Below are 11,594 nucleotides of genomic sequence, written 5' to 3' on the forward strand. Positions count from 1 at the left end.
CAATGTTTGGGTCCCTCCTGCTTGCCTGTTTGTTTCTACATCTGGTAGTCTCCATACCTCAACCGTCCTGCCGTCGATGCTGTGACCACCTCCCACCACTAGATGACGCTGCGACCCCCAGAGAAGGCATGCCTGCAATGCCTGAGGTCCGCACATACATCAACATGACCATTCTCAAAGGTACCTGAAAGTCTTGAAAAAGTGCTTCACTTAACATGCCGAAAAGAAAAGAAAAGCTTGCATGTCGATCCCCAGTTTTTCGGAGTAAACCGTGAAAGCAGTTTATTGCACAATCAGCCATTTTTGGCCTAACCAAAAAGGTAGCCATCCAAGATGTAGATTAGTTTTTTTCTCTATCAGAACAGCATTACATCACTTTCTCACCAATGGATCCTCTACAGTGTACGGGTGCCGTCAGAATGAGAATCCAAACACCTGATAAAAACATCACAATAATCCACAAGTAATCCACACCACTCCAGTCCATCAATGAATGTATTGTGTTCTCCATGTAAAAAGACAAGTGTTTGTAAGAATGATTATTTTAGTAATCGGGTAATCTGCCATTTATTCATTTATTTTGACAATTAATTGAGTGATCTGATTTTTTTTTTTTTTTTTGGTGATAAAAATAGACGTAAACGAACAATAGACTTTAAAATGACTTAAAAGATGTAAATAATAGCGGTTTACAGCACAATCTAATCCTTGATTAAAAATAATTGACAAAATGATATGTTAAAATGATATGTTTAAATGAAAATGATAACTGTTTGTGTGGAGCAGCATTTACTGTGAACAGAGCTGTTCTGAGATGTATGGAAGCCCGTTTCTGCCACTGAATAAAAAATAAAAAAGGCTATTGCATCTTTACTTCACGCAATTCTGACTTTTTTCTCAGAATTGTGAGATAGAAAGTTAGAATTGTGTGATATAAACTCACAATTGTGAGTTATAAAGTCAGAATTGCAAGATATTAATATAAACTCACAATTCTATAAAAAAAGTCCGAATTGCCGGATGTAACCTTGCAATTGCGAGGAAAACGTCAAAATTGTGAGATGAAAAGTCGCAATTTCAAAAAAAAAGTCAGAATTGCAAAATAAAGTCGCATTTGCGAGAAAAAAGTCAGAATTGTGATATAAACTAGCAGTGGTGATAAAAAGGTCAGAATTGTGAGATAAAAAGTCACAATTGGGAGAAAAAAGTCAGAATTGTGTGATATAAACTCAGTTACGACTTTATATCTTGCAATTCTGACTTTATAACTTGCAATTGCCAATTTTTATATTGCAATTCAGAGAAAAAAAGTCAGAATTGTTAACTCGCGATTGCAAGAAAAACGTCAGAATTGTGTCATGTAAACCTGCAATAACAAGTTATAAAGTTATAAATTAAAGACTTATAACTCGCAATTTGCGACTTTTTGTAACGCAATTTTGAGGGAAAAAAGTCAGAATTACGTCATGTAAACTGGCAATTGTGAGAAAAAATTAAGAATTTTTAGTTGAAATGTTGCAATTGCAAGAAAAAAAGTCAGAATTATGAGTTGAAAAGTCGCAATTGGGAGAAAAAAAGTCAGAATTGTGATATAAACTCGTAATTGCGAAAAAAAGGTAGAATTGGGAGAAAAAAAAAGTCAGAATTGGGAGAAAAAAAGTCAGAATTATGAGTTAACTTTTTTTCTCACAATTCTAACTTTTTTATAAACAGAATTGTGATATAATTGCGAAAAAAGTTAGAATTGGGAGAAAAAAAAATCAAAATTATGAGTTGAAAAGTCGCAATTGGGAGAAAAAAGTCAGAATTGTGATATAAACTCGTAATTGCGAGAAAAAAAGTTAGAATTGTGAGAAAAAAAGTTAGAATTGTGATATAAACTCGTAATTGCGAGAAAAAAGTTAGAATTGTGAGAAAAAAAGTCAGAATTGTGATATAAACTCGTAATTGCGAGAAAAAAGTTAGAATTGTGAGAAAAAAAGTCAGAATTGTGATATAAACTCGTAATTGCGAGAAAAAAGTTAGAATTGTGAGAAAAAAAGTCAGAATTGTGATATAAACTCGTAATTGTGAGAAAAAAGTTAGAATTGTGAGAAAAAAAGTCAGAATTGTGATATAAACTCGTAATTGCGAGAAAAAAGTTAGAATTGTGAGAAAAAAAGTTAGAATTGTGATATAAACTCGTAATTGCGAGAAAAAAGTTAGAATTGTGATATAAACTAGCAGTGGTGAGAAAAAGGTCAGAAATGTGAGATAAAAAGTCACAATTGGGAGAAAAAAGTCAGAATTGCGTGATATAAACTCAGTTACGACATTATATCTTGCAATTCTGACTTTATAACTTGCAATTGCCAATTTTTATATTGCAATTCAGAGAAAAAAAGTCAGAATTGTGTCATGTTAACTCGCGATTGTAAGAAAAACGTCAGAATTGTGTCATGTAAACCTGCAATAACAAGTTATAAAGTTATAAGTTAAAGACTTATAACTCGCAATTTGCGACTTTTTATAACGCAATTTTGAGGGGAAAAAGTCAGAATTACTTCATGTAAAATGGCAATTGTGAGAAAAAATTAAGAATTTTTAGTTGAAAAGTTGCAATTGCAAGAAAAAAAGTCAGAATTATGAGTTGAAAAGTCGCAATTGGGAGAAAAAAAAGTCAGAATTGTGATATAAACTCGTAATTGCGAGAAAAAAGTTATAATTGTAAGAAAAAAGTCAGAATTGTGATATAGACTCGTAATTGCGAAAAAAAGTTAGAATTGTGAGAAAAAAGTCAGAATTGTGATATAAACTAGCAACGGTGAGAAAAAGGTCAGAATTGTGTGATATAAACTCAGTTACGACTTTATATCTTGCAATTCTGACTTTATAACTTGCAATTGCCAATTTTTGTATTGCAATTCAGAGAAAAAAAGTCAGAATTGTGTCATGTTAACTTGCGATTGCAAGAAAAAAGTCAGAATTGTGTCATGTTAACTTGCGATTGCAAGAAAAAAGTCAGAATTGTGTCATGTAAACCTGCAATAACAACTTATAAAGTTATAAGTTAAAGACTTATAACTCGCAATTTGCGACTTTTTATAACGCAATTTTGAGGGGAAAAAGTCAGAATTACGTAATGTAAACTGGCAATTGTGAGAAAAAAATTAAGAATTTTTAGTTGAAAAGTTGCAATTGCAAGAAAAAAAGTCAGAATTATGAGTTGAAAAGTCGCAATTGGGAGAAAAAAAGTCAGAATTGTGATATAAACTCGTAATTGCGAGAAAAAAGTTAGAATTGTAAGAAAAAAGTCAGAATTGTGATATAGACTCGTAATTGCGAAAAAAAGTTAGAATTGTGAGAAAAAGTCAGAATTGTGATATAAACTTGTAATTGCAAGAAAAAAGTTAGAATTGTGAGAAAAAAGTCAGAATTGTGATATAAACTAGCAACGGTGAGAAAAAGGTCAGAATTGTGTGATATAAACTCAGTTACGACTTTATATCTTGCAATTCTGACTTTATAACTTGCAATTGCCAATTTTTGTATTGCAATTCAGAGAAAAAAAGTCAGAATTGTGTCATGTTAACTCGCGATTGCAAGAAAAAAGTCAGAATTGTGTCATGTAAACCTGCAATAACAACTTATAAAGTTATAAGTTAAAGACTTATAACTCGCAATTTGCGACTTTTTATAACGCAATTTTGAGGGGAAAAAGTCAGAATTACGTCATGTAAACTGGCAATTGTGAGAAAAAAATTAAGAATTTTTAGTTGAAAAGTTGCAATTGCAAGAAAAAAAGTCAGAATTATGAGTTGAAAAGTCGCAATTGGGAGAAAAAAAGTCAGAATTGTGATATAAACTCGTAATTGCGAGAAAAAAGTTATAATTGTAAGAAAAAAGTCAGAATTGTGATATAGACTCGTAATTGCGAAAAAAAGTTAGAATTGTGAGAAAAAGTCAGAATTGTGATATAAACTTGTAATTGCGAGAAAAAAGTTAGAATTGTGAGAAAAAAGTCAGAATTGTGATATAAACTTGTAATTGCGAGAAAAAAGTTAGAATTGTGAGAAAAAAGTCAGAATTGTGATATAAACTCGTAATTGCGAGAAAAAAGTTAGAACTGTGAGAAACAAAAGTTAGAATTGTGATATAACAAAGTAATTGCAAGAAAAAAGTTAGAATTGTGAGATAAAACGGTCACAATTGGGAGAAAACAAGTCAGAATTATGAGTTGAAAAGTCGCAATTGGGAGAAAAAAGTCAGAATTGTGATATAAACTCGTAATTACGAGAAAAAAGTTAGAATTGTGTGAAAAAAAGTCAGAATTGTGATATAAACTCGTAATTGAGAAAAAAAAGTTAGAATTGTGAGAAAAAAAGTTAGAATTGTGATATAAACTTGTAATTGAGAAAAAAAAGTTAGAATTGTGAGAAAAAAAGTTAGAATTGTGAGAAAAAAAGTCAGAATTGTGATATAAACTCGTAATTGAGAAAAAAAAGTTAGAATTGTGAGAAAAAAAGTTAGAATTGCGATATAAACTCATAATTGCGAGTAATTGCAGAGCCAGAGCGTCATGCTGTCTCTGCAGGAGGGCGATGAGGTCTGGATCCGTCTGTACAAACGTGAACGTGAGAATGCCATCTACAGTGACGATGTGGACATTTACATCACCTTTAATGGATACCTCATTAAGCCAGAAACTGAGTGAGACCAGAAACAGCGGTCGGAAGGACTGAAAGGGATGAAGTTTGAAACATGAAGTTTGATAATGTGCCAAAATTCTTTATAACTCGCTATTGCAAGATATATTGCATTTCTTAGAAACAAATTTATCATTAAGACAGATATAACTAACAGATATATAACAGATATAAAACCATTGCTTCCAGTCCTCTCTACATAATATCACTTTCTCCAGTGAAAAAGTTGTCTTGTCTGAATCAGGTGAGAAATATGCAGAGATCAAGCACTGTTAGCAAGAAAACACATTAAAATAAAATGAATAAACACAGATTTTTGCTTCACAAAATAATGTTAATTGATGAACTGGAGTGTTGTGAATTACTTGTGAATTATTGTGATGGTTTTAACAGCTGTTTGGACTTTCATTCTCATTGGCATCCATTACTGCAGAGGATACAGTGGTGAGCATGTGATGCAATGCTAAATTTCTCCAAATCTGTTCCGATGAAGAAAAAAGCTCTTTTACATCATAGATGGCCTGAGAATTAATACATTTTGTACATGATGTTTCAGAGTCAAATAACATCAGCACAAGTTTTAGCGAATACTGAACATCTCATTGTAGCCAAAATTTTGACCCTAGTGATTCTTTTTGGATTTCAGTTTTTCCAGTTTCCCAATCTATTGCTTGTCTGGGCCAAGTGCTGTGGGATATTGGTTCTAAACCGCAAACGAAGCATAAATGTAATTCAGCTGGGAACTAAGGCGTTCATTGGACTGAATGATGTGAATTTGTGTTTTCAGCTGCTTTCTTTCCCTCTGTGAGCCTCAGTTAACCTCTCTTGGCTCAGAAATAGCTGCTCCACTGGAGGCCTACTTGGTGGACAGGAAGTGACAAGCCTGGCAGGAAAGGTGCTGATGTGGCGGGAACCACATGAGAGTTGTTTTATGTGTCTGTGCATGCACATATGTGCATGTGTTTGTTGCATATATGGGAATGAAGCCCGCAGGAAGACTGTGTTCTGTGGAAATTTTGAGCTGAGGTCACAATTAGAGCCAAAATTATATGTTGACAAAAGACAAAGAAGTTTCTTTGACAAAAAAACTTCTAGTGCTTTTTCCTTCTGCATCTTTCTCACAGATTGTTGTCTGTTTTTAAGGTGACAAAGGTGACCGTGGAGAAAGGGGAACTCCTGGGAAGCCTGGGATTGAGGGTTCCCCGGGACCACAGGGGTCTGAAGGCCCCAAAGGAGATAAGGGACAAGCCGGAGCTCCAGGTGACGCCTGCAAGTCCCAGCATTCTGCTTTCTCAGTGGGCCGACGGAAGTCCCTTCACAGCGTTGACAACTACCAGGCCCTGGTCTTTGACACCATCTTCGTGAACTCCCCCGAACACTTCGACATGTTTGCTGGGAAATACCGTTGCCAAATCCCAGGAATCTACTTCTTCAATGTGAACATCCACACGTGGAACTTCAAGGAGACCTATCTGCACATCATGCACAACGACAGCGAGAAGGCCATCGTTTACGCTCAGCCCAGCGACCGCTCCATCATGCAGAGCCAGAGCGTCATGCTGTCTCTGCAGGAGGGCGATGAGGTCTGGATCCGTCTGTACAAACGTGAACGTGAGAATGCCATCTACAGTGACGATGTGGACATTTACATCACCTTTAATGGATACCTCATTAAGCCAGAAACTGAGTGAGACCAGAAACAGCGGTCGGAAGGACTGAAAGGGATGATTATGGACATGAAGTTTGATAATGTGCCAAAATTCTTGACCAGTGGAGCAGCTGTAAAAAAACTGAAAAGCATCCAAACGTTTCATATTAGATTTCTGCAGTCCAAATTGAATTCCTCATGCAGAGAAAGTGTCTTTTTCTACTTCAGTGTGGAGTCTCTTATAAAGAGAACTGGCAAAGTTGAGGTCACATTAGTGAAATTTTATTTCACATTAGAGACATTATTTGTGCTAAAAAGGTTCCCAGCTAATGCCTTCTACAGACTGTCCAATTTCAGCAATCTTAAAAGATCATAACAAATCATACTGTGCGACATGGATCTAATAAAACATAAAATCATCAGTATGCGCTACTGGTAAACAAATAGAGCAAAATAAATTGTTAAACTCATTCTTTGTGTTTAGGCTTTAGCACCATGTCGCATTGATCAATATGTCATGTGATGCTGATTTTTTTATTGGCTAGTCAGCAGACATACAGTTGAGGTCAAAAGTTTACAGAATCTGCAAAATGTTCACAATTTTACCAAAATAAGAGGGATCATACAAAATGCATGTTATTTTTTATTTAGTACTGACATGAATAAGATATTTTACATAAAATTTGTTTACATATAGACCACAAGAGAAAATAATAGTCGAATTTATAAAAAATACAAAAGTTTACATACACTTGATTTTTTATTCTGTGTTGTTACCTGAATGATCCACAGCTGTGTTTTTTTGTTGTTGTTGTTGTTTGTTTGTTGTTGTTGTTGTTGTTTGGTAATAGTTGTTCATGAGTCCATTGTTTGTCCTGAACAGTTAAACTGCCTGCTGTTCTTCAGAAAAATCCTACAGGTCTCACAAATTATTATAATATAATAGTTGCATATGAGTCCCTCAGTTGTCCTCAGTGTGAAAAGATTCCATCTTTTCCATCTTTTTCCATCTCAAAATCATACAGTCATTGTTGGAAAGGGTTCAAATGCACAAAAATGCTGAAGAACCACAGATTTTGTGGGACCTGAAGGACTTTTCTGAAGAACAGCGGGCAGTTTAACTGTTCAGGACAAACAAGGGACTTATGAACAACTGTCACTAAACAAAAAACAGCTGTGGATCATTCAGGTAACAACACAGTATTAAGAATCAAGGGTATGTAAACTTTTGAACAGGGTCATTTTTATGAACTCAACTATTATTTACACTTGTGGACTATATGTAAACAACTTATGTGAAATATCTTATTCAGGTCAGTACTAAATAAAAGCTAACATGCATTTTGTATGATCCCTTCTTATTTTGGTAAAATAATTAACATTTCACAGATTCTGCAAGGTGTATGTAAACTTCTGACTCCAAACACACTAAGAGATGGTCAGACACTGTCTAAACATTTTTGGCAGGCTATCTTGGTCGCAAGACCGTGACAACGTCACGACAACACTCCACTTTTTTTTGGAAATAGGCTCATTCTCCAACTCCCCCGAGTTAATAAGTTGAGTTTTACTGTTTTGAAATCCACCGTTCTCCTGTTCTGGCGATATCACTTTTAGCATAGCTTAGCATAGATCATTGAATCCTATTAGACCAATAGCATCGTCTTCAAAAATGACCAACGAGTTTCGATATTTGTCCTATTTAAAACTTCTGTAATTCTGCGTGATATCACTGCGCCTGCTTCGGCCATGTTACGGCAGCAAACTTCCTTGACTATTACGCCGGAATGGAAGTGTAGTTCGTAAACTTAACGGCCTAGAAAATCGCATCTTTACATTTTCCGCCGGTCTTAGTACACGATATAACTACAGAAGAGTCAAGTTTTAAACAGAACAAATATCTAAACTTGTTGGTCATTTTTGAACGTGATGCTATTGGTCTAATAGGATTCAATGATCTATGCTAAGCTATGCTAAAAGTGATATCGCCAGAACAGGAGAACGGCTGAGTGGATTTCAAAACGGTAAAACTCAACTTATTAACTCGGGGGGAGTTGGAGAATGAGCCTATTTCCAAAAAAAAGTGGAATGTTCCTTTAAGAGTGTACAAAGTAACACATCTGTAGCAATATTGTGAAAGTGAATAGCACATAACATGCAAAATACTGGTATAAACATAGATATCTATTGGTACAATATTTTCAAAAGCGTTTTCAAATGTATCCACTTTGGAGAGCATTCTAAAAAAGCTCAGTTTTCATTCACAAGTTTGAAAACGCATTTTTTTTCTCTCCGTTTTGGCCTTCTGTCCACACTGAGACAGCATTTTTGTAAAGGAAAATGGAGCTTTTTTGAAAATGCTCTCTGAAGTGAATTAATTTGAAAACGTCGTCTCAGTGTGGACGGAATGCAAAACGGAGAGAAAAAGATACATTTTCAAACAAAAACGTATTAGTGTGGACCAGGCTTAATAGGGATTTTAGCAGAACATTTTAAAACAGTTTTGTTAACTGGGTCCATTGTCCGTAGTGCAGAGATTTATGAAGCGCAGCTCATACAGAAGACACTTTCACACCTAGCAGTTTTCTTTTGGTTATTGCTGCGAATTCGTATAAGGGTCTTGAACGTGACTGAAATCTGCGTGGTGAGGTTTTTCGCCCTCTCGCGAAACTCCCGAACGCACGGATTCATTGTAATGACTGGATTTCGCGCACAAAGAGAAACGGTAGATATGACCGCATCTAACAGAATCCAAAATGAATTCCAGTGGTTCCTAACTGATGGATCAGGTGTAATTTTATGTGCCGTGGTAGAAGATAGTCAAATGTGCTCAGGTTGGTTGAGGTTTTATAATATAAAAAATAAAAACAATGAAGGACCATATGCAAAGCAAAAGAAAATGTGTCTACAGATTACAGCAGATTTTTTGGTGCTGACCATGCTGTTGAAAAACTAAACTGATTAACGAAAATGTTTGACGGACATTTCTGAAACTGTTGGATGATAAACAGTTCTGATCTCCAGATTTGAAGCAAAAACATCTGAGAACCACTGATGTAGCCCAGAGCTTTAGGCTTTTTCAAATCAGGCAGGGTCTTCTGAAAATCCATCAACAGCATCTGGGAAATGGTAGCTGGTTTATGTTGGTTGATAGGATGTTTACATGGCGTGACTGACTACTTGAACCTGCTGCTGGTCCCTTCAGACCTTAACAGGCAACTGGAGTCATAACAAACCAAGTTTACATTAAAGCACATGGTTGCTAGGGTGTTCTGGATGGTTTTTAGTGGATTGCTATGTTGTTGCTACGATTTTGAAGGTTGCTAGGTCATTGCTTACTAGCCCAAGTTATAGATATAGATAATATGGTCTTTGTTTAATAACATTTATTGTCTGCAGAATGAAAATCAGAAGTCTGGTCAGTGGTTTTGAAGGGAAAAAAGCCTCCATTTCAAAGCCATCATTTCAAAAGTTTGAGGTCAGTATGATTTTCAAAATGTTCAAAACGTCTCTTATGCTCACCAAGGCTGCATTTATTTAATCAAAAGTACAGTCATGTAAAATATTATTACAATTTTAAATACTTTTCTATTTTTATATATTTTAAAATGTAATTTATTCCTGTAATGCCAAACTCCAGGATTAGGTGTCACATGATCCTTCAGAAATCATTCTAATATGCTGATTTGCTGTTCAAGAAACATTTATTATTATTATCAATGTTGAAAATGTTCCTGCTAATTGTTTTTTGTCATAATTCTTTGAATAGAAAATTTAAAAACTTTGGTCATTTTAAAGTATCCCTGCTGAATTAAAAGTATTAATTTCTGTAAATCCTATTGACCTCAAATTTAAATGGTAATCTGGTTTAACAAAATCTCATCGAAATCAGCCATTTGTCGGTTTTAAATGGGTCAGGTCCTGAGAAAGTCTGTGTTGAGTCTGTGTGGTTGTATCTGGCTCTGTTTATTGGGGGGAGGGGGCTTTTTGTTGCTGTTAAACAGGATGTGTGTGGCTTTCCTTTTTCAGTAGCAAGAATCCACTTGAGAGACTCGCATGATAGAAATATAAAGAGGGAGAGCGAGATTAAATGTTCTGAAACCACAAGACACCAATCTCTGCCCCAATCAGAGACATAAAAGAGTTTAATAAAAGCTGGCAGATGTTTATATATATAATATATATATATATATATATACATATATATATAAACCAATTCAGTCTGGACTGCAGAAGCTGGATCTCAGGAACGTTGAGATTCTAAAATATTAACAAGAAATGGTGCTAAGGAAAAAAAAATCAATCTGGTTGCATTGTCACCAAGAAATCAGTTGCTAAAAATGATTTGTAGTTTGATCACATAAGGTGCTATTGGTTACATACTTGACAGTCATTTTAAAAGGTTTTGGTTTGTATATTAAGATAATGTACTGTACTGATGTCTAGCATTTCGTTGATTATTTTAAATGCCACAATAAAGGTTTCATTTCACTGATGTCATTTTGAATAATTGATGAACGGAATCTCAATTTTCTTGCAACTTTGCTCCTTATAAATGAATTTTTTTTTCTTTCTTCAGTCAAAAAGAAAGTCAGGTTTTTGAGGAAAACTTTCCAGGTTTTTTCTCCATGTACACTTTAAAAAATAAACGTGCTTTTAAAGGCATCTTTACAGCCATTTTTGGTTCCACAAAAAACAATTCAGTCAAAAGTTATTTAAAGAACCACCTCTTTCTTACCTTTTTATAATCTAAGAATAAGAATGGTAAAGGTTCTTTATGGAACTATTTAGACAAAAAAGGTTCTTCTATGGCATTGCGAAGCATCTTTATTTGTAAGAGTGTAGTGGACTTCAATGGGGATCAATAGGCTGAAGGTCCCAATTGCAATTTCAGTGCAGCTTCAAAGGGCTCTACACGAGCCAAGCCGAGGCATAACGGTCTTATCTAATGAAAGTATTGGCATTTTCTTCAAAAAAATGTAAATTTATATACTTTTTAACCACAAATGCTTGTTTTGCACTAGCTGGACATGCATTACTTAGTCAAATGCCCAATAAAGGTAGAACAACGATGTTGGACAATGTGAAGTTGGAGGAGAAAATGAGATGTGACCTTTCCAATGTGATTATGTAATGTGTGAAGATGCATGGTTAAAAAGTCTATAAATCTTTGTTTTTTTTTCTGAAGAAAACAACAGATAATTTTGCTAGATAAGACCCTTATTCCTTGGTTGGCAACGTGTAGAGCCTTTTGAAGCTGC

At 34.8% G+C, this 11,594-nt stretch overlaps 1 protein-coding gene across 1 annotated transcript; it reads left to right on the forward strand.

The window, feature by feature from the left end:
* c1qtnf6a (C1q and TNF related 6a) lies at nt 1-10,828 on the forward strand. Its single transcript, XM_073842594.1, has 2 exons — nt 1-180; nt 5,829-10,828. The coding sequence occupies exons 1-2, from the start codon at nt 3-5 to the stop codon at nt 6,374-6,376; spliced, it is 726 nt and encodes a 241-aa protein (XP_073698695.1). The 5' UTR covers nt 1-2; the 3' UTR covers nt 6,377-10,828.
* The last annotated feature ends 766 nt before the right edge of the window (nt 10,829-11,594 follow it).

Source organism: Garra rufa, chromosome 1, assembly GCF_049309525.1.
Source record: "Garra rufa chromosome 1, GarRuf1.0, whole genome shotgun sequence".
Lineage (NCBI taxonomy): Eukaryota > Metazoa > Chordata > Actinopteri > Cypriniformes > Cyprinidae > Garra > Garra rufa.